General features: G+C 38.7%; 2 protein-coding genes across 4 annotated transcripts in view; one reads left to right on the top strand and one right to left on the bottom strand.

The window, feature by feature from the left end:
- The window catches only part of AIFM1 (apoptosis inducing factor mitochondria associated 1), a 94,559-nt gene extending 87,433 nt beyond the window's left edge, over window positions 1-7,126 (bottom strand). Inside the window, exons 1-4 of one of the 2 annotated variants that reach the window (XM_053698923.1) lie at window positions 7,039-7,126; window positions 5,586-5,728; window positions 5,427-5,511; window positions 5,306-5,329 (exon numbers count right to left, since the gene is read on the bottom strand). In XM_053698923.1, the coding sequence (XP_053554898.1) occupies window positions 5,306-5,329; window positions 5,427-5,511; window positions 5,586-5,728; window positions 7,039-7,087 (301 nt within the window). In that variant the 5' untranslated portion in view covers window positions 7,088-7,126. The remainder of the gene's footprint in view (window positions 1-5,305; window positions 5,330-5,426; window positions 5,512-5,585; window positions 5,729-7,038) is intronic. The other variant, XM_053698924.1, reaches the window with a different exon arrangement.
- A 217-nt stretch (window positions 7,127-7,343) lies between these two features.
- Window positions 7,344-23,915, top strand: part of MARS2 (methionyl-tRNA synthetase 2, mitochondrial) — a 36,535-nt gene continuing 19,963 nt past the window's right edge. The window contains exon 1 of one of the 2 annotated variants that reach the window (XM_053691056.1): window positions 7,344-7,438. The gene's annotated coding sequence lies outside the window, so the exon portion shown is untranslated. The remainder of the gene's footprint in view (window positions 7,439-23,915) is intronic. The other variant, XM_053691060.1, reaches the window with a different exon arrangement.

Raw genomic sequence — 23,915 nt, 5'->3', positions numbered from 1 at the left:
ATATATATATATATATTTAAAAATCTATGTAAATATTTTCATAGGAAATTAGCACATCTAGGCAAGATTCCCCGCTTGCATTTTCCCAGAAATACTTAAAGGGACAGTCTAGTATAAATTAAACTTTCTTTATTCAGATAGGACTTGTCATTTTAATCAACTTTCTAATTTACTTTTATCATCAAATTTGCTTTTTTCTCTTGGTATTCTTAGTTTAAACTAAACATAGGTAGGATCATATGCTAATTTCTAAGCCTTTGAGGGCTGCCTCTTATAATATTCTTTTTAAATCTCTTTTCAACACAAAGAGACAGAAAGTACACATGGGCCATACAGATAACACTGTGTTCAGGCACAGGGGGTTATTTAAGATTTAGCACAAAACAATGCTAAATTTAAGACAATAGATAATAAACAGTTACAGTCATGTGATCAGGGGGCTGGAAGAAGGTTCCTATATACAAGGTAATCACAGAGGTAAAAAGTATATTAATATAACTGTGTTGGTTATGCAAAACTGGTGAATGGGTAATAAATGGATTATCTATCTTTTAAAACAATAACAATTATATGGTAGACTGACCCTTTAATATACAATGTTACCAATGCACAAGAGAATTCTGGGTAAGATATGCAAATTCTCAGTTTTTTTGCTTCAAAATACTGTTTTAACACAGCGATCCTTTTAACAGGATTATTGCAGAAAACCAGAAATCACTCACTAGACAGCCTGTTTCGTTCTTTTTGGAACTCATCAGTAGGAGATAGATTTCTGGTTGCTACATTGGTAAAGCTATTTTAATGGTTAAACCAAAATTCATTAAGATTATGGGGGGAGATAAAAAACATGACATGGATGATTTTAATTTCAGTTTTTTATCTCCCCCCATAATTTTAATGAATTTTGGTTTAACCATGAAAATAGCTTGCATATCTAATTTGCATATCTTACCCAGAATTCTCTTGTGCATTGGTAACATTGTATATTAAGTGTTTCTGGGAAAAAGCAAGCGGGGAATCTTGCCTAGATGTGCTAATTTCCTATGCAAATATTTACATTGATTTAATTTTGAGACATGGAGGATTTTAATTTCAGTTTTTTATCTCCCCCCATAATTTTAATGAATGAATATAAATATATATATATCAAGTAGCCAGTGGCCCAGTACTCCAACCTTGGCGGTGTATTAACAACCTGGGTGCAATCCTCAAGGAGACTTGTATACATGTATGTAAAGAAGGGCACTCTCAGGATTTTTTGTAAAGATGATGAATATATTTATTATGACAAAACAAAAAATGTCATAGGTAGAAAATTAGAGTTGACGTTTCGGCTCTCATATGAGCCTTCTTCAAGACAAAGTAAATCTGTAATCAGCTATGAAGCCATGCCCCCAGACTAGAAAATGTGCACATTTTCTAGTCTGGGAGCATGGCTTCATAGCTGATTACAGATTTATTTTGTCTTGAAGAAGGCTCATATGAGAGCCAAAACGTCGACTCTAATTTTCTACATGACATTTTTTGTTTTGTCATAATAAATATATTCATCATCTTTACAAAAAATCCTGAGAGTGCCCTTCTTTACATACATATATACATATAAAAAACTGTTGGTACCAAATGCGCAGGTAGAAGCGCAAATTTCTGACAGTCTCTTCTTGGCGCTGAGCCTTTGAAAAATTAGTTAAAAGAAGAAAGTACTGCATCACAAGATGTAAAAGCATGTATTATAATGGTGCTCGCCTCAGTCTGTATGGCGAAATATACAACACGCAATTGAAGCCGAAATTTCAGTTGCCTATCAGCGCAAAGCAATGATAAATCAGAAACTGTGCGTATTTGTAGGTTGGGCTGGTAAATTACGCCTATTACAAATGTATATTGTTGCACTCGGGAGCCCGCCCGTGCACCTAGGCGAATGAAAGTAGAGTGCGAAGAAGTTTCATTCAGATTTGCACAATTATAGGCGTAGAGTGCTTTGCTGAATATGACGATCAGTTCATATGCACTATTTTGGCCGTAATTATAGCAGAAGGGCTTTGATAAATCTAGCCCTATGTGTGGCGCAAACAAAACACTGCTCATACTTCAACAAACAATATCCCTTCAGTGAAGTATGGTGGTGGTATCATGTTATGGGGTAATTTTTATCAGCAAGGACTACAAATCTTGTGAGATTTAAAGGAAGAATGTATGGACCAAAATACTGAAGAAGTACATTTTTCAGTCTGCTAAAAAGCTGAAGCCTGGGAGAAAGTTACATTTTTAGCTGGAAAATGATCCCAAAGCACAATGCAAAACAACTCATTTGGAATGGTACAAGAACAAAAATGTGAATATCCTACAGTGGCCCAGTCAAAGTCCCGATCTTAATCCTACTGAAAATATGGGACACTGTTTAAAAATAGCTGTCCAGAAGCACCACCCAATTAACCTAAACCATCAGAAGTAAATTAGCCAAAAAGAATGGGCAAACATTACTGTAAGCCAGTGTGCAAAACTGGTAAATACTAACAAAGTTATAATTACAGCAAGCTTAATATTAATATGATGGATTTGAATATTTATGCAAGCAGCATATTTTAGTTTTTCTTTTAATTAGCAAAAACAGAAAATAACTAATTTTGACTTTAACCCCTTAATGACCACAGCACTTTTCCATTTTCTGTCCGTTTGGGACCAAGGCTATTTTTACATTTCTGTGGTGTTTGTGTTTAGCTGTAATTTTCCCCTTACTCATTTACTGTACCCACACATATTATATACCGTTTTTCTCGCCATTAAATGGACTTTCAAAATATACCATTATTTTCATCATATCTTATAATTTACTATAAAAATTTTTATAAAATATGAGGAAAAAATGGAAAAAAACACACTTTTTCTAACTTTGACCCCCAAAATCTGTTACACATCTACAACCACCCAAAAAAACATATGCTAAATAGTTTCTAAATTTTGTCGTGAGTTTAGAAATACCCAATGTTTACATGTTCTTTGCTTTTTTTGCAAGTTATAGGGCCATAAATACAAGTAGCACTTTGCTATTTCCAAACCACTTTTTTTCAAAATTAGTGATAGTTACATTGGGACACTGATATCTTTCAGGAATCCCTAAATATCCATTGACATGTATATATTTTTTTTTAGAAGACATCCCAAAGTATTGATCTAGGCCCATTTTGGTATATTTCATGCCACCATTTCACCGCCAAATGCGATCAAATAAATTTTTTTTTCCCTTTTTCACAAACTTTAGGTTTCTCACTGAAATTATTTACAAACAACTTATGCAATTATAGCATAAATGGTTTTAAATGCTTCTCTGGGATCCCCTTTGTTCATAAATAGCAGACATATATGGCTTTGGTTTTGCTTTTTACTAATTAGAAGGCTGCTAAATGCGACTGCGCACCACACGTGTATTATGCCCAGCAGTGAAGGGGTTAATAAGGGAGCATGTAGGGAGCTTCTAGGGTTAATTTTAGCTTCAGTGTAGTGTAGTAGACAACCCCAAGTATTGATCTAGGCCCATTTTGGTATATTTCATGCCACCATTTCACCGCCAAATGCAATCAAATTAAAAAAAACGCTAAATTTTTCACAATTTTAGGTTTCTCACTGAAATTATTTACAAACAGCTTGTGCAATTATGGCACACATGGTTGTAAATGCTTCTCTGGGATCCCCTTTGTTCAGAAATAGCAGACATATATGACTTTGGCGTTGCTTTTTGGTAATTAGAAGGCCGCTAAGTGCTGCTGCGCATCACACGTGTATTATGGCTAGCAGTGAAGGGGTTAATTAGGTAGCTTGTAGGGTTAATTTTAGCTTTAGTGTAGAGATCAGTTTCCCACCTGACACATAAGACCCCCTGATCCCTCCCATAGAGCTCTCTTCCCTCCCCCACCCCACAATTGTCCCCGCCATCTTAAGTACTGGCAGAAAGTCTGCCAGTACTAAAATAAAAGGTATTTTTTTTCTTTTCTTTTTTTTTTAAGCATATTTACATATGCTGCTGTGTAGGATCCCCCCTTAGCCCCCAACCTCTCTGATCCCCCCCAAACAGCTCTCTACTCCCTCCCCACTGCCTTATTGGGGGCCATCTTGGGTACTGGCAGCTGTCTGCCAGTACCCAGTTTGCATATAAAAATGTTTTTTAACAATTTATTTTAGTTTTTTCTGTAGTGTAGCTCCCCCCCCCCCCCAAGATCAATCCCCCACCCCCTCCCAGATCCCTTAGATGATTTCCATTAGGTTTTTTAAGTATTATTTTTTACAATAGCAGCAAAATAGTTTCTGTAGTGTAAGCGGTTCCCACCCGCTCCCTCCCCGTGCACGCACCCTCCCGCCGCCCCCTGTGCACGCGTGCGCGCCCCCGGCCCCGCCCCCCTCTCTTACTAAGAAGCCATCGATGGCCGCCCACCCACCCACCTCCCACTTCCACCCACCAACGAATGCGGCCATCGATGTCCGGTGCAGAGAGGGCCACAGAGTGGCTCTCTCTGCACCGGAGGGGCAAAAATTGTTATTGCAGGATGCCTCGATATCGAGGCATCCTGCAATAACCGGAAAGCAGCTGGAAGTGATCAGGATCGCTTCCAGCTGCTTTCCAAACCGAGGACGTGCAGGGTACGTCCTTGGTCGTTAAGTGACTTTTTTAAGAGGACGTACCCTGCACGTCCTTGGTCGTTAAGGGGTTAAAGGGACACTGAACACAATTTTTTTCTTTTCAGAGCATAAAATTTTAAGCAACTTTCTAATTTACTCCTATTATCAATTTTTCTTCGTTCTCTTGCTATCTTTATTTTAAAAAGCAGGAATGTAAATCTTAGCAGCCAGCCCATTTTAGGTTCAGCACCATGGATAGTGCTTGCTTATTGGAGGCTTACATCTACCCACCAATAAGCAAGCATAACCCAGGTTCTCAACAAAAAAAGGGCCCGGCTCCTATGCATCACATTCCTGCTTTTTAAAGAAAGATATCAAGAGAACAAAGAAATTGATAATAGGAGTAAATTAGAAAGTTGCTTAAAATGTTATGCTCTATCTGAATCATGAAATAAGAAAATGGGTTCAGTGTCCCTTTAAGATATCCTCTCAAAACTGATGTTTGGAAAAATATATATTATTTGGGAAAATGTATTTTTCTTTTTCAATCTAGAAGAATTATATTTTTCAAGGGGTTACTTTTGTGAGGCTCTGTATGTATTTTTCTACTATATATAGAGAGAGCTAGAGAGAAGAAAAAAGGAGAGAAGAGAAAGAGATATTAATACAAATCAAAACCTTCTCCTCTCACCTTTTTCCACCAATTCATTTTGCCCTAAAAAAAAACGGATAAAGGAGATATTAACATATCAGATGAGCACATAATACCACAATGAAGTAGGAATGAGTACACCACTTCAGCACACACTTACCCTCAATGTCTGGCTGTATGATGGTAGACAGGGATGAAATTCTATCATTGTATCGCTCTCTGTCTCCACGGATAGTTCTGAACACCTAAGAGGAGAGTAAGAGTGAGTATTATACACAAACAAATGAAGGACCTCACTGCCTTTACTGGTCAAACTTACATAGAGTCCAGCCCCAAGGGTGGTGGCTCCAACAAGCAAAGCATACAATGCAGAATCCTTCCCTGCACTTGGCACACCAGCAGGCCCCCCGGCATGTCTTGATGTATGATGGGGGAGCAGGGACGGGCGTCGAAATAGAGAGCCTACAAAAATAAATGTCAGCAAAAAAAAAAAGCCATGAAAAAGAAAGAATACAGGTGGCCAATTTGCATGTAGAATGGAGAACAAAAGAAGTAGTGCAAATAAAAAAACACAGGATTGTGGGCAAGGATGACTGCAAGTAAACAACTGAAGACAATGATGTAGCTAAGGGAGCAAGGAAGAGCAGAAGAGCACACAAGTAACATGGTGCTCAGAGCTAAAAGGAGAACATAATGGGTGGCATAGGGTACCACTTGAAGTACAACACAAGTGAGATAGCTGGACTTTTTGTAGACAGGGCACATAAAGGGTAAAAGGGACACCTAAAAGCAGAACATTCACAAGGAAGGAGTCCTCAAGGGCAAGGTACACAGAAGAGGGGAGACCACTGGAGGCAGGACATATGGTATGGAGAACTATATATACAAACAAAATATTGGAATTTGCTGTCACCTTCCTGCTATATGGAGAACTATATAAACAGGATCCATTTTGTGTTGGAAGAGTCCCATACAGATGGGAGATTTCTAATGACTGGGAATGTGAGCCAGAGGGGGTCACAAGTGGCTTGGTACACACTTGATGGGAGGACCACCTGGGCATTAGCCTTCCCTAGTTAGGGGTGCTTCTGGTAGCCAGACATATGCAGGGTATAGGGAACCTATTTCTGATTGTCATGCATTGGTTGGAGGGAATTCCAGTGGCTGCGCATACGTGGGATTGGGGGGAGGCATATGGCAGCTAAGGATATATATAGGTAGACTAGAGGTAAACTTCAGTGACTGACGGCACTAAGGTTAAGGAAGGATCCCTAGTGGCTCGGTATATGTGGGATGGTGGATGGAACCTTAAGACGTAAAGATGTACTCCTAAAGTTGAGAGTGCATAAAGGGGAAGAATGTTGGGAAGCCAGCGTGCATATGACATAATGCAGACTGATGATGTCTAACATACACAGTGAAAGGGTTCTGTGGGGTTCATGCATAAAAAGGTAGGGACCAACAGGTTGAAAAAAGATCACTGTGTGGTTCGGCAAGAAGTTTACTTAGAGAGCATTAAATATATAGTGATTTGTGTGGATGACCCATGCTACACAGAACAACATGGGTGAACAAGGCAGGGTGGTTCACTATAGTTAGGGCATCTCAGCAAAAAGGACACTGGCTACACAGCTCAGGTAGCCCAGTGAACACAATGTGGGTGAAAAACAAAATACATTACAGGGAAAGCACAAAATGTGGGTGAAGGATACAGTCCTTTATTATCGCACGATTTTTATGTCCATCTCCCTGATGACCTCCTTTCCTCTCACCTCTACACCCGGCCCGCAATCCTAACACGGACACCCTGGACAGCGCCATGACAGCAGCAGCTAGTACTTAGTGAGCAGGCGCTGTCACTCCCTCACAATGTGTGGGCGCTGCCTTGAAGCTAATACAGCAATGTTGATTAAGGGAAGGCTGTGCATGTGAAATCAGCCACTTGAAATTATTTTCTACTTCTAATATAAATTCGAAGATGGTGTGTTTGAACTATGTTTGTATGATATTAGTACGCGAAAAGAATCTACTGAAAGACAAAGATCTCATGAAGGGCAGACCTCAATAAAGATGGAGTAAACTCGCAGACATCTTAGTACAGGAACAAGAGCGGAAGTAGGTTATATCTGCAGCAACACATGGACAAGGAGACTTGTGATTTATAAGAGTGAGGTAAACATCGGTGTAATCGGGGTCAAGAGTGTAAACAATGAACGGTTTATATAGTGGACTAGTGTAAGATTGAACTGGGTTTTTCAGTTCTCTTAGCTTGTATATGTTGCTAAGACTACATTTCCCAGCATCCAACCTACAGGCGGACTTGTGACCGTAAGGGGAGTCTATTGATGAAGATCTCCCTTTTTCAATAAAAATACATCTGGGGGTTTTTTAAATTAAGACCAAAACAGCACTGCGTTATATGTACACGACGTGTTTTTAGCCAATATGGTAAATGTAAGGGTTGACAATAATTCAATTGCAAGTTTCTATCCAATACGTTTTTTGTAGAAATAGACCAACGTGGTATTGAAAGCTTGTATTTTAATTCAAATATATAATCTACTAAATGCTCTTTATTTAAATGTAATAATATCCCATACGACGCAAATCATGTCACCTCTTCATGCCACTGCCCACTCTATCTACTTGGTGGTCTCCTCCCACTGTTCATTGTCACCTCAGTCAGAAAGGAATCATTCTGTGTTCCGTCTATTTTCGATTCACGTGTACTACCTGATAAGAAAAATAATGGAAATGGTGAAAGGTGTACTTTGTATATGCTGAAAACAGTGGTTTTTCATTGTGTAAATAATATGAAATTTGTGAACAGAAGTAGTGCAACTTCTTTGTCTGTGATATGCTTATACACAAGAAATATATCAAAACATCTGGTTGACAAAATAATGGTGGTTAAAATATATGCAATCAAAAGTATATTACAGTAACATGACAATGCATTACCATAAACCAGGGGTAACCGTAGCAACCCTGTTTGAAAGTATATGTGGCCACATTAAAAGAAATAAGTAGCTACATTATGGCACTTGCTGCAGGTGATGGGTGGGTAGCCATGGTGTAGTAGTGCATGCCACCTGTCAAAAATAAAAATAGTTTTTAATGTGTAATCTTAAAGGGACATGAAACCCAAATGTTTTCTTTCATGATTTAAAAAGAGCATGCAATTTTAAACTTTCTAATTTGCTTCATTCTCTTGATGTTCTTTGCCGAAAAGCATATCTAGATAGGATCAGAAGCTGCTGATTGGTGGCTGCACATAGATGCCTCGTATGATTGGCTCAAAATGTGCATTGCCATTTCTTCAACAAAGGATATCTAAAAAATTAAACAAATTCTATAATAGAAGTAAGTTGGAATGTTGTTTAAAATTGTATTCTCTTCCTGAATCATGAAAGAAAAAAAAAAGTGTTTTATGTCCTTTTAAGTGTGTGAAGGTCCAACACACCTGCCCTAAATGTACAAGCAAGTTTTAAAGTGAAGGTAAACTTTGATGACTAAAAGCCAGTTTTTAAAAATACTATTAAAAACAGGGGCACTTTCATTCATCAAAGTTTAGAAAGTAGCCGTTTTGTTTATAAACTTTCTTCTCTTCACAGCCGGAGCAGCTTCCCCCGCACAGAGATCCTCTCTTCACAAGTCAGCCATGACTAATCTGGCTTCCTCCAATCACGGCATGGCCTTAGGCAATGGTTCCTGAAGCCGGATTAGTCACTGATGACGTGTGAAGAGAGGATCTCCGGGTGGGAGAAGCTGCTCCGGCTGTTAAGAGAAGAAAGGTACGTTTTTAAACAAAACGGCTGCCTTCTAAACTTTGATGAATGAAAGTGCCCCTGTTTTTAATAGTATTTTTAAAAATCGGGCTTTCATTCATCAAAGTTTACCTTCACTTTTAAATGGTGAACTAGTGTTAATTACATTACCAAATATAGGAATGCTTACAGTTTCTAATAAAAATGCTTGTTTGTGACAAGTGCCCCAAGCATAATAAACACAGACCTAGATTTGCCAGATGTCCAGTAGTTTTGCAGGCTGTCAAGTATAATACACACACACATAAACACATACCTATACAAGTATATTCACAGTCACACCCATACACATATTTATTTACTCACTACTACTCCACCCCCTCTTTACATATGCTTAGCCATTGTGTTACACCTTATTGTGCAGTCATTTTTAATATTGTTTTTATTTTATACCATAACAAGTTAAATAATTCTACCTACAGTAATAAATTAAAGTGAAGGTCCATTTTGATGAATTAGTGCCCAGTTTTTAATAAACCTATTAAAAACAAGGGCACTTTAATTCATCAAAATTGACATTTCACTGTTTTTTTCAAAAAGTTACCTTTTAATCCTGAATGCCGCTCCAGCGATTCCCCCGGCCGTCGGAAGCCTCTGCAGACGTCGGAAATGACGAATCAGGCTTCCTCCAATCACAGCTTCCCCCCGTGGGGAATCTTGGCCTGATGCAACGCTGTGATTGTAGGAAGCCGGATTCGTCATTTTGGACCCGCGAAGACGGCTTGCGACGGTTGGAGGAAGTGCTGGAGCGGCTGCCAGGATTAAAAGGTAAGTTTTTGAAGAGAACAGTGAAATGCCAATTTTGATTAATTAAAGTGCCATTGTTTTTAATATGTTTATTAAAAACTGGGTACTAATTCATCAAATGGACCTTATGTGCATTGCACTTGGCAACATCAACTAGGGGTCCTGGGGAAGACGACAGCTGGGTAGAAAAAAACATAATTTATGTAAGAACTTACCTGATAAATTCATTTATTTCATATTGGCAAGAGTCCATGAGCTAGTGACGTATGTGATATACAATCCTACCAGGAGGGGCAAAGTTTCCCAAACCTCAAAATGCCTATAAATACACCCGTCACCACACCCACAATTCAGTTTAACAAATAGCCAAGTAGTGGGGTGATAAAGAAAGGAGTAAAAAGCATCAACAAAGGAATTTGGAAATAATTGTGCTTTATACAAAAAAAATCATAACCACCATAAAAAGGGTGGGCCTCATGGACTCTTGCCAATATGAAAGAAACAAATTTATCAGGTAAATTCTTACATAAATTATGTTTTCTTTCATGTAATTGGCAAGAGTCCATGAGCTAGTGACGTATGAGATATCAAATACCCAAGATGTGGAACTCCACGCAAGAGTCACTAGAGAGGGAGGGATAAAAATAAATAGCCATATGCTGAAAAATTAATCCACAACCCAAAATATAAGTTATTCTCATGAAGAAAAGAAAAACTTAAAACATTAGCAGAAGAATCAAACTGAAACAGCTGCCTGAAGAACTTTTCTACCAAAAACTGCATTTGAAGAAGCAAATACATCAAAACGGTAGAATTTAGTAAATGTATGCAAAGAGGACCAAGTTGCCGCTTAGCAAATCTGATCAACTGAAGCTTCATTCTTAAAAGCCCACGAAGTGGAGACTGATCTAGTAGAATGACCCAACTCTAAATAAGCTTGAAGAATCAAAAGCTTTAACCAAGAAGCCAAGGAAATAGCAGAAGCCTTCTGACCTTTCCTAGAACCAGAGAATATAACAAATAGAATAGAAGTCTTTCTGAAATCTTTAGTAGCTTCAACATAATATTTCAAAGCTCTCACCACATCCAAAGAATGTAAGGATTTTTCCAAAGGATTCTTAGGATTAGGACACAAGGAAGGGACAACAATTTCTTTACTAATGTTGTTAGAATTCACAACCTTAGGTAAGAACTTATATGAAGTCCGCAAAACCGCCTTATCCTGCTGAAAAATCAGAAAAGGAGATTCACAAGAAAGAGCAGAAAGCTCAGAAACTCTTCTAGCAGAAGAGATGGCCAAAAGGAACAACACTTTCCAAGAAAGTAGTTTAATGTCCAAAGAGTGCATAGGCTCAAATGGAGGAGCCTGTAACGCCCTCAAAAACAAATTAAGACTCCAAGGAGGAGAAATTGATTTAATGACTAGTTTAATACGAACTAAAGCCTGTACAAAGCAGTGAATATCAGGAAGAATAGCAATCTTTCTGTGAAATAAAACAGAAAGAGCAGAGATTTGTCCCTTCAAAGTACTTGCAGACAAACCTTTATCCAAACCATCCTGAAGAAACTGTAAAATTCTAGGAATTCTAAAAGAATGCCAAGAGAATTTATGAGAAGAACACCATGAAATGTAAGTCTTCCAAATTCGATAATAAATCTTCCTAGAGACAGATTTACGAGCTTGTAACATAGTATTAATTACTGAGTCAGAGAAACCTCTATAACTTAGCACTAAGCGTTCAATTTCCATACCTTCAAATTTAATGATTTAAGATCCTGATGGAAAAACGGACCTTGAGACAGTAGGTCCGGCCTTAACGGAAGTGGTCAGGGTTGGCAACTGGACATCCGAACAAGATCCGCATACCAAAACCTGTGGGGCCATGCTGGAGCCACCAGCAACACAAATGATTGTTCCATGATGATTTTGGAGATCACTCTTGGAAGAAGAACTAGAGGCGGGAAGATATAAGCAGGTTGATAACACCAAGGAAGTGTCAGCGCATCCACTGTTTCCGCCTGAAAATCCCTGGACCTGGTCAGGTACCTGGGAAGTTCCTTGTTTAGATGAGAAGCCATCAGATATATTTCTGGAAGACCCCACATCTGAACAATCTGAGAAAACATCTGGATGGAGAGACCACTCCCCTGGATGTAAAGTCTGACGGCTGAGATAATCCGCCTCCCAATTGTCTACACCTGGGATATGAACGGCAGAAATTAGACAGGAGCTGGATTCCGCCCAAACAAGTATCCAAGATACTTTTTTCATAGCTTGTGGACTGTGAGTTCCACCCTGATGATTGACATATGCCACTGTTGTAATATTGTCTGTCTGAAAACAAATGAACGGTTCTCTCTTCAACAGAGGCCAAAACTGAAGAGCTCTGAGAATTGCACGGAGTTCTAAAATATTGATTGGTAATCTCGCCTCTTGAGATTTCCAAACCCCTTGTGCTGTCAGAGATCCCCAGACAGCTCCCCAACCTGAAAGACTCGCATCTGTTGTGATCACAGTCCAGGTTGGCCGAACAAAAGAGGCCCCTTGAACTAAACGCTGGTGATTTAACCACCACGTCAGAGAGTGTTGAACATTGGGATTTAAGGATATTAATTGTGATATCTTTGTATAATCCCGGCACCATTGATTCATCATACAAAGCTGGAGAGGTTTCATGTGAAAACGAGCAAAAGGAATTGCGTCCGATGCTGCAGTCATGAGGCCTAAAACTTCCATGCACATAGCCACTGAAGGGAATGACTGAAACTGAAGGTGCCAACATGCTGCAACCAATTTCAAACATCTCTTGTCTGTTAGAGACAGAGTCATGGACACTGAATCTATCTGGAAACATATCCTTGCCCTTTCATGGATACATAATATCCATTTAGATAATATTTTTAGCACAAAGCCCAAAATTTGTGTTTTTCAATGCTGCAATAGAAGTGTGCACTTTTCAAATACAATATGCTAACTTGCTACTTACAACACACCACCAGACTTTGGACAGTGAGTAAATGTTGATTCAACATTCACTCACTAACTTTCACTCACCACTGTTAAATTTCCACTCGCCAATGGCTAGTGGGCTAGTGGAAATGTTGAGAGATGTGTATGTGTATATATATGTATATATATATATATATATATATATATATATATATATATATATATATATATATATATATATATATATATATGTGTATATGTGTGTGTATATATGTATGTGTGTATATGTGTGTGTATATATGTATGTGTGTATATGTGTGTGTGTGTGTATATATATATATATATATATATATATATATATATATATATATATATATATATATATATATATATATATATATATATACAGTGGGGCAAAAAAGTATTTAGTCAGCCACCAATTGTGCAAGTTCTCCCACTTTTCATCATAGGTATAACTCAACTATGAGAGACAAAATGTGGAAACAAATCCAGACAATCACATTGTCTGATTTGGAAAGAATTTATTTGCAAATTATGGTAGAAAATTAAGTATTTGGTCAATATCAAAAGTTCATCTCAATACTTTGTTATATATCCTTTGTTGGCAATGACAGAGGTCAAACGTTTTCTGTAAGTCTTCACAAGGTTGTCACACACTGTTGCTGGTATGTTGGCCCATTCCTGCATGCAGATCTCCTCTAGAGCAGTGATGTTTTGGGGCTGTCGCTGGGCAACACTGACTTTCAACTCCCTCCAAAGGTTTTCTATGGGGTTGAGATCTGGAGACTGGCTAGGCCACTCCAGGACCTTGAAATGCTTCTTACAAAGCCACTCCTTCATTGCCCGGGCGGTGTGTTTGGGATCATTGTCATGCTGAAAGACCCAGCCACATTTCATCTTCAATGCCCTTGCTGATGGAAGGAGGTTTGCACTCAAAATTTCACCATATATGGCCCCATTCATTCTTTCATGTACACGGATCAGTCGTCCTGTTCCCTTTGCAGAGAAACAGCCCCAAAGCATGATGTTGCCACCCCCATGCTTCACAGTAGGTATGGTGTTCTTTGGTTGCAACTCAGCATTCTCTCTCCTCCAAACACGACGAGTTGTGTTTCTACCAAACAGTTCTACTTTGGTTTTATCTGACCATATGACATTCTCCCAATCCGCTTCTGGATCATCCAAATGCTCTCTAGCATACTTCAGACGGGCCCGGACATGTACTGGCTTAAGCAGAGGGACACGTCTGGCACTGCAGGATCTGTGTCCCTGGCGGCGTAGTGTGTTACTGATGGTAGCCATTGTTACGTTGTTCCTTACTCTCTGCATATCATTCACTAGGTCCCCTCCGCGTGGTTCTGGGATGTTTGTTCACCGTTCTTGTGATCATTTTGACCCCACGTGGTGAGATCTTGTGTGGAGTTCCAGATCAAGGGAGATTATCAGTGGTCTTGTATGTCTTCCATTTTCTAATTATTACTCCAACAGTTGATTTCTTCACACCGAGCTGCTTGCCTATTGCAGATTCAGTCTTCCCAGCCTGGTGCAGGTCTACAATTTTGTTTCTGGTGTCCTTCGACAGCTTTTTGGTCTTCACCATAGTGGAGTTTGGAGAGTGACTGTTTGAGGTTGTGGACAGGTGTCTTTTATACTGATAACAAGTTCAAACAGGTGCCATTAATACAGGTAATGAGTGGAGGACAGAGGAGCCTCTTAAAGAAGAAGATACAGGTCAGTGAGAGCCAGAAATCTTGCTTGTTTGTAGGTGACCAAATACTTATTTTCCACCATAATATGCAAATAAATTCTTTCCAAATCGGACAATGTGATTGTCTGGATTTGTTTCCCCATTTTGTCTCTCATAGTTGAGGTATACCTATGATGAAAATTACATGCCTCTCTCATCTTCTTAAGTGGGAGAACTTGCACAATTGGTGGCTGACTAAATACTTTTTTGCCCCACTGTATGTATGTATGTGTATATATATATATATATATATATATATATGTATATCTCAAATGTCCCACATAGAACTGCACACCATATAAATGTTAGGATAGCTGCCAGGGTGCAATGTCAAAATAGATATCCACTGTTCCAAAAAAAGACAGCACTCACTGGACTTAAAAAAGTAAAATTTAACTTTTAATCATACAAAGGGTCAAAATCCAGGGGTAAACATGTCGTTTCGATGCCTAACTGGCATCTTTATCAAATGTCCCGAAAAGAAAAGAAGTAGTTCCTGAAAGGGCACATCAGCTATGCTTTCATTGGGACATCACATACATACAGTGCTGTCTTTTTTTGGAACTATATAAATATAAATATATATATATATATATATATATGTGAGTCGAAAGAGAAATTTCTCAATAGTGAATAGGCGCACTGCTATACAATTATGGATATTATAATAATAATAATATGCTGTATGGTGTATACATAAAAAAAGTTCAAAACCAATGAGGTGGTACAGGTTAGTTCTTTCCCAGCAAAATTCTGGTATAGGGTAAGTGATAGCGCTTACCAGAGCCAACCTCAATCCTATGAGGTAAGTGATCAGCAATGGGGTATAGATGGTCCCTTGGCAACTGTATGCTCCCTTGACAATCTCTTGGTATCTGTTTATCCTTGAAAATGGAGATCCTGGACTCTCTTATGAAGGCAGGAATGATCCTTTGGTTCTCTCTATGGTATTTGTTGAAGTACTGCAGTTTTTGGAGGAACTTGTTGGTGAAATGGCAATCTTGGACTCTCTATAGATTTCTTCTTCTTTCAGAAGCTTGGATGTCCAATATTCTCATAGATGTATAGAAATAAAGAGAGAAAACAAAAACATAGAGTAGTACTGCAAAGTGATATAAGCAGAGACTGAATGTTTATCCTGGTATAAAGTAAGTATATTGTGCTTACCAGAGCAAACCTCAATCCTATGAGGTAAGTGATCAGCAAGGGGTTAAAGATGGTTTTGTGGATGTTGAGAGTAATACCTAGTATTTTTTCCTGTCAGTGGGAATGGCAATCCTGGACTCTCTTACTCCAGCAGGGATGGTCCTTAGGCTCCCTCTTTGTTGGTATCTTAAAGAATGTCTTGGGTGACCTTTGTAACAATGAAATCCTGGGCTCTCTGAGTATTTGTTCTCTCTTTTGATAGTGGGATGTCACGTGTCCTCACAAGAGATTAGTGATAAAATACAAGAAGCAGAGACAAAGACATAGTGTGATACCGTAAAAATGAAGAGCTATTTATTACAGACAGATAATAAAAAATGTGCTTACATTAAAAACCTTCAAAATTTATATGAGGTTAAAATGGCATAGAAATACCCTGAAAATCACTCTATGTTCAGGGATGTGCTGAAATTGAATAAGTTTAGAAGTGCAGAATCTGGTTGTTGAGCTGCAATAACATGGTGTTATAAAAGTGGCACTGGAGTTAGCAGCACTAATATGGTCTGTAAATTCCAAAAGAGGCAACCGGCAATGTTATTTTGTTTATGCCGTGGTGAGCATCAATGTGTAATCCACAATAGTAAAGTGCAGGGATACAATGCTATTTTCAATACAGTACCGGTAGTTGGCAGGAGGAATGTAGAATGAATGAATGTAGATGCCGATTCTAGCAGGACCTGTCAGCCCACTTAGTAGTGAAAACCTTACGCGTTTCGAAGTAATAACGATACTTCTTCTTCAGAGGTAAAAAAGTGTACTGACAGGCTTCGGCATTTTCCCGGTTTAAAAAGGCTGCTAAGGGGGCGTGAAGTTCAGGCCTGCTAGGATGTACGGCTAACAAACGTGTGACGTCTACGTGATTCCGTGTACGCATATAATTGGTCACAAAGCTGGTTGCTATGGAAACTTAGAGACGCTACAGGGAATGTGTGTGTTGATACTTGTAATGCGCTGAAGAGCTAAGAATTGCACCAAGGTATTACAGCGGTGTTCTTTGTATTAAAAACAAATACTGGGCTAGCTTAAGTATATTGGAGACTTTCGTCAAAATATTGGACTTGGATCCTAGAGGTTTCGATAATCAAATTGACATTTTTGTTAAAACGATCCCAAAGTTAATATGCACCGAAAACAAAATATTACTAAAATGTATATTGAAAGACAAAATACTGCTAATTAACCTGTCGTATACTGAAGGGCCAAGTATTACATCAAAGGACTACAGCAGTGTTATTTGTTTAGTAAATAAATACTGGGCTAGCCATAAATATATGGGGGTCTTTAATTAAAATATTGGACTTAGATCATAAAGGTTTCAATAATCAGATTAACGCTTTGTTAAAACGGTCCCATGGTTAATATGCAGGGAAACCAAAGGAGTTCTAAAATGTATATTGAAAGACAAAAAACTGCAATTTAAGGTGTAAAGTTAATAACAATAAATAGATAAAAGGTAGACTATATTTTCATGTATATCTACTAATCTCTGGGAGATAAAATGTGAGTAGGGCCCTAGAGAGTTGCTCCGGGCTTTTATTACGATAGGCTAGTATACTCACTAGCATAGACTCTGTGGATTTTTGTCATATTGGAGAAGGGGGTAGAAATTGCTTGTGGTCCCAACCAGTTTTGGATTCAGGGGCCATTTGGATATGCCTCATAAGTGTAGTACTACTTATTGGTCGTGCTGATTTAGTATCTATGGCAATAGGAAAGATGAAATTATGTATTTGTGTACATATGTTTATATACCGTGTAAGGATAGTGTATATAATTCTATGAGGATTGAATTTTAGTGGAAAGACCGATTTTTAGAGGAAGGCTGCAAGATCTATATCCTCATTGAGCCCCATAGGGGTCATGGTGCCCATATTATGTATCCAGTATGTTTCTTGTTGGCGTAATTTTAGGAACCTGTCTCCTCCTCTTTTGGGAACTGATACTTGTTCTAAAATCGTTCCTTTTAGCAATGTTTGGTCTTGGTTATGAATTTTTTTTGAAATGTCGAGAGACACTGTGTCCTTTATAGCCTGCCTCTATATTTTTCAAATGTTCTAATAGCCGTACCTTATATGGGCGTTTCGTGCGGCCTATATATTGTAGTTTACATGGGCATTCAAGGAGGTAAACCACAAAGGTACTTTTGCAGTTGGTTAAAGTGTTAATTTCACAGGTTTTGTTAGGATATGTTTTTGAATTTATTATTTTAGTGGGTTTTTTTCCTTCATAGGCATGCTCACAGCCTTTGCAGTTAGCCCTATTGCACTTGAAGAATCCCTTTGTATTAGAGGTTAGCCAGTTAGTTTTGGACTGTGTTGCTTTCAGTTGACTGGGCGCTAGGATTTGTTTTAAACATTTATTTTTTCTGAACGTAATTTTAGGTGCTTTGCCTATACTATTTTTAAGAAACTTATCCTGTTCAAGTATAGGCCAATATTTTTTGAGTATTTTCTTAATTTCAGGGGCTGCTTCATTGTAAGTGGTTAACATTCCTAGTTTTTTGTTGTTATTCTCAGTGGATTTTCGACCTTATTCTTTATTTGTAATGAGAAGTTGTTTTCTATCTAATTTTTGAACTTTTTTAAATGAATTATCTATCAATTTTTTAGGATAGCTTTTTTCTACTAATTTATCTTTAAGTAATTTGGCTTCTTTGATGAAGTCTTTGTCTTTTGTACAATTTCTTTTGAGCCGCTGGAATTGTCCGTATGGGATATTCTGAATCCAGGGCTTGTAATGGCCGCTATCTGCACGAAGATACCCATTACAATCAGTGCTTTTTCGGTATAGTTTGGTGTATATATCAGTATTTTCGTGAAATAGAGTCAAGTCAAGAAACTCTATGGACTCCTGTTCAATTTTTGATGTGAATTGAAGGTTAAAAGTATTGGTATTTATGTGTTGAATAAATTTTGTAATGGTTGTTTCGTCCCCTTCCCAGATTAGTATAATATCGTCTATATACCTGCCCCACCAGATGATATTTTTGTGAAAGGGATTGTTGCAGTATATGTACGAATCTTCCCAGAGACCCATATATATATATATATATATATACACACACTCACACTCATATGCAAAAGTTTAGGCGCCCCTGACAATTTCCATGATTTTCATTTATAAATAATTGGGTGTTTGGATCAGAAATTTCATTTTGATCTATCAAATAACTGAAGGACACAGTAATATTTCAGTAGTGAAATGAGATTTATTGGATTAACAGAACATGTGCAATATGCATCAAGACGAAACTAGACAGGTGCATAAATTTGGGCACCCCAACAGAAATATTGCATCAATATTTAGTAGAGCCTCCTTTAGCAGAAATAACAGCCTCTAGACGCTTCCTATAACCTGTAATGAGTGTCTGGATGAAGGTATTTTGGACCATTTCTCCTTGCAAAACATCTCCAGTTCAGTTAGGTTTGATGGTTGCCGAGCATGGACAGCCCGCTTCAAATCAACCCACAGATTTTCAATGATATTCAGGTCTGGGGACTGGGATTGCCATTCCAGAATATTGTACTTGTTCCTCTGCATAAATGCCAATGTAGATTTTGAGCAGTGTTTTGGGTCGTTGAAATATCCAGCCCCGGCGTAACTGCAACTTTGTGACTGATTCCTCAACATTTTTTTCAAGTATCTGCTGATACTGAGTGGAATCCATGCGACCCTCAACTTTAACAAGATTCCCGGTACCAGCTCTGGCCACACAGCATGATGGAACATCCACCAAATTTTACTGTGGGTACCAAGTGTTTGTCTTGGAAACGCTGTGTTCTTTTGCCACCATGCATAACGCCCCTTCTTATGACCAAATAACTCAATCTTTGTTTCATCAGTCCACAGCACCTTCTTCCAAAATGAAGCTGGCTTGTCCAAATGTGCGTTTGCATACCTCAAGCGACTCTGTTTGTGGCATGTGTGCAGAAAAGACTTCTTCCACATCACTCTCCCATACAGCTTCTCCTTGTGCAAAGTGCGCTGAATTGTTGAACGATGCACAGTGACACCATCTGCAGCAAGATGGTGTTGGATGTGGTCTGTGGGCTGTTTTTGACCGTTCTCACCATCCTTTGCCTTTTCCTCTCCGATATTTTACTAGGCCTGCCACTTCTGGCCTTAACAAGAACTGTGCCTGTGGTCTTCCATTTCCTCACAGTGGGCACTGACAGCTTAAATCTCTGCGATAGCTTTTTGTAGCCTTCCCCTAAACCATAATATTGAACAATCTTTCTTTTCAGGTCACTTGAGAGTTGTTTTGAGGCCCCCATGTTGCCACTCTTCAGAGGAGAGTCAAAGAGAACAACAACATGCAACTGGCCAACTTAAATACCTTTTCTCATGATTGGATGCACCTGTCTATGAAGTTCAAGGCTTAATGGGCTCATCAAACCAATGGTGTGTTCCAATTAATCAGTGCTAGGTAGTTACAGGTATTCAAATCAACAAAATGACAAGGGTGCCCAAATATATGCACCTGTCTAATTTTGTTTGGATGCATATTGCACATATTCTGTTAATCCAATAAACCTCTTTTCACTACTGGAATATTACTGTGTACTTCAGTTATTTGATAGATCAAAATTAAATTTCTGATCCAAACACCCAATTATTTATAAATATAAATCATGGTAATTGTCAGGGGTGCCTATACTTTTGCATACAACAGTGTGTGTGTGTGTGTACACACACACACACACACATTGTCATATACCAGGGGTCTCAAACTTAAATTACCTTGGGCCACTGGACAAGTTCTCTTCTCCCATGGGGGCTGCTTGCAAAATTTCCAAAGACAAAATTAAACTAAATACAGTACTAGTTAGTGCTTGCTGTTTGCTCTGAGTTAGATGAGCCATGGCTGCCTTAACCCCTTAATGACCACAGCACTTTTCCATTTTCTGTCCATTTGGGACCAAGGCTATTTTTACATTTTTGCGGTGTTTGTGTTTAGCTGTAATTTTCTTCTTACTCATTTACTGTACCCACACATATTATATACTGTTTTTCTCGCCATTAAATTGACTTTCTAAAGATACCATTATTTTCATCATATCTTATAATTTACTATAAAAAATTTTTATAAAATATGAGGAAAAATGGAAAAAAAACACACTTTTTCTAACTTTGACCCCCAAAATCTGTTACACATCTACAACCACCAAAAACACCCATGCTAAATAGTTTCTAAATTTTGTCCTGAGTTTAGAAATACCCAATGTTTACATGTTCTTTGCTTTTTAGTTATAGGGTAATAAAATACAAGTAGCACTTTGCTATTTCCAAACCATTTTTTTTTTTTTCAAAATTAGCGCTAGTTATATTAGAACACTGATATCTTTCAGGAATCTCTGAATATCCATTGACATGTATATATTTTTTTTAGTAGACAACCCAAAGTATTGATCTAGGCCCATTTTGGTATATTTCATGCCACCATTTCACCGTCAAATGCGATCAAATACAAAAAATCGTTCACTTTTTCACAAATTTTTTTCACAAATGTTTGGTTTCTGACTGAAATTATTTACAAACAGCATGTGCAATTATGGCACAAATGGTTGTAAATTCTTCTCTGGGATCCCCTTTGTTCAGAAATAGCAGACATATATGGCTTTGGCGTTGCTTCTTGGTAATTAGAAGGCCACTAAATGCCACTGCGCACCACACGTGTATTATGCCCAGCAGTGAAGGGGTTAATTAGGGAGTATGTAGGGAGCTTTTTGGGGTAATTTTAGCTTTAGTTTAGTGTAGTAGACAACCCCAAGTATTGATCTAGGCCAATTTTGGTATATTTCATGCCACCATTTCACAGCCAAATGCGATCAAATAAAAAAAAAAATGTTACATTTTTCACAATTTTAGGTTTCTCACTGAAATCATTTACAAACAGCATGTGCAATTATGGCACAAATGGTTGTAAATGCTTCTCTGGGATCCCCTTTGTTCAGAAATAGCAGACATATATGGCTTTGGCATTGCTTTTTGGTAATTAGAAGGCTGCTAAATGCCGCTGCGCACCACACATGTATTATGCCCAGCAGTGCAGGGGTTAATTAGGTAGTTTGTAGGGAGCTTGCAGGGTTAATTTTAGCTTTAGTGTAGAGCCCAGCCTCCCACCTGAAACATCAGACCCCCTGGTCCCTCCCAAACAGCTCTCTTCCCTCCCCCACCCCACAATTGTCCCCGCCATCTTAAGTACTGGCAGAAACTCTGCCAGTACTAAAATAAAAGGTATATTTGGGCTTTTTTTTGTTTTGTTTTTTTAGCATATTTACATATGCTTCTGTGTAGGATCCCCCTTATCCCCCAACCTCACTGATCCTCCACCAAACAGCTCTCTAACTCTCCCCCTCTGCCTTAATGGGCGCCATCTTGGGAACTGGCTGCTGTCTGCCAGTACCCAGTTTAGTAAAAAAAAGTCTACAGAAAAGGGCAGTTTTTTAAAAAAAAAAAAGCAGTGTAGCTTCCCCCCCCAAGACCAACCCCCCACCCCAAGACCAACCCCCCACCCCTTCCAGATGCCTTAGATGCGTATTTAAAACTTTTTTTTTTGTACTGTTCTCAACATTTTTCTCTTGTTAAGTGTGTTCAGTCCACGGGTCATCCATTACTTATGGGATATATTCTCCTTCCCAACAGGAAGTTGCAAGAGGATCACCCAAGCAGAGCTGCTATATAGCTCCTCCCCTCACATGTCATATCCAGTCATTCTCTTGCAACCCTCAACAAAGAAGGAGGTCGCGAGAGGAGCTGGAGTTTTACTTAATTATTCTTCAATCAAAAGTTTGTTATTTTAAAATGACACCGGAGTGTGCCGTTTTTTGTATCTCAGGCAGTATTTGGAGAAGAATCTGCCTGTGTTTTTCTATGATCTTAGCAGACGTAACTAAGATCCGCTGGCTGTTCTCGATATTCTGAGGAGTAGGGTAACTTCAGAAAGAGGGGAATAGCATGCGGGGTCCCCCGCAAATGAGGTATGTGCAGTACATTATTTTCTGGGAATGGAATTGACTAAGAAAATACTGCTGTTACCCATATGATGTAAGTACAGCCTTAAATGCAGTAGTAGCGACTGGTATCAGGCTGATAAATGTATGCGCAGTTGAGTTATTTTCTAGGGACTAGAATTTGACTGAGAAAATACTGTTAATACTGAAATAATGTTTAAGCCTTATCTGCAGTGGAAGCGACTGGTAGCAGGCTTAGTGATAACTTTACATGACATTGAAAAATGTTGTTTTTTAAAACGTTTACTGGCATGTTATTCGTTTTGTGAGGTACTTTGGTGATAAATCTTTTGGGCATGATTTTTTTCCACATGGCTAACGTATTTTTCTGCATAGAAACCGTTATATCAGGTCTCCCACTGTTGTAATATGAGTGGGAGGGACCTTGTTTTAGCGCCTTGTTGCGCAGTTAAAATTCTAGCACAGTCTTTCTGTTTCTTCCTCCTTGATCCAGGACGTCTCTAGAGAGCTCAGGGGTCTGCAAAATTCGTTTTTGAGGGAGGTAATCAGCCACAGCAGATCTGTGACAGTGTGTTTGACTGTGATTAAAGCGTTAATTCTTAATTTGATATCCGTTGTTGGGTATATGAGGGGTTAATCATCCTTTTGCTACTGGGTGCAATCCTCTGCTAATTAATACACTATAACTGAATTAGTTTTCTTTGATAATTCAACTGTGTTTTTAAAAGCGCTGCAGTGTTTTTTTATATTTGCTTGTAAACTTATTGAGAGTGATTTCCAAGCTTGCTAGCTTCATTGCTAAGTCTGTGTTACGGTTACCCTTAGTCTCGCTGAGAGATGGACCGCTTAGTAGCCTGGATTCCTATTGCTGAAGAGGGGAGAAACTGCTTTCCATAGTATTCTATATGAGTCTCGCAAATGTAGAATAATCCCCCTTAGCTGTAGTACAGCTAGGATACCCTTCTGCCCACAAAAACGAGTCAACGCTGCGATTGAGGGACAACCAAGAACTGAGGACTGGGATGCCCAGCCTGCTTTTTATTTAGGTTACATGCACACAGGGCACTCCCAGGGGGGGAAGCATAAAATCCCCCATCACACATTTAGACAAAGCCCTTGGACAGGCCACCGCAGATAACAAGTACACACAAGAAAACAATTGAGTCCTTCTTATCAC

The sequence above is a fragment of the Bombina bombina genome, chromosome 1 (assembly GCF_027579735.1).
Source record: "Bombina bombina isolate aBomBom1 chromosome 1, aBomBom1.pri, whole genome shotgun sequence".
Taxonomy (NCBI): Eukaryota; Metazoa; Chordata; class Amphibia; order Anura; family Bombinatoridae; genus Bombina; species Bombina bombina.
Note: the sequence above shows the minus strand (reverse complement) of the source record. Positions and strands in the feature narration are given on the sequence as shown.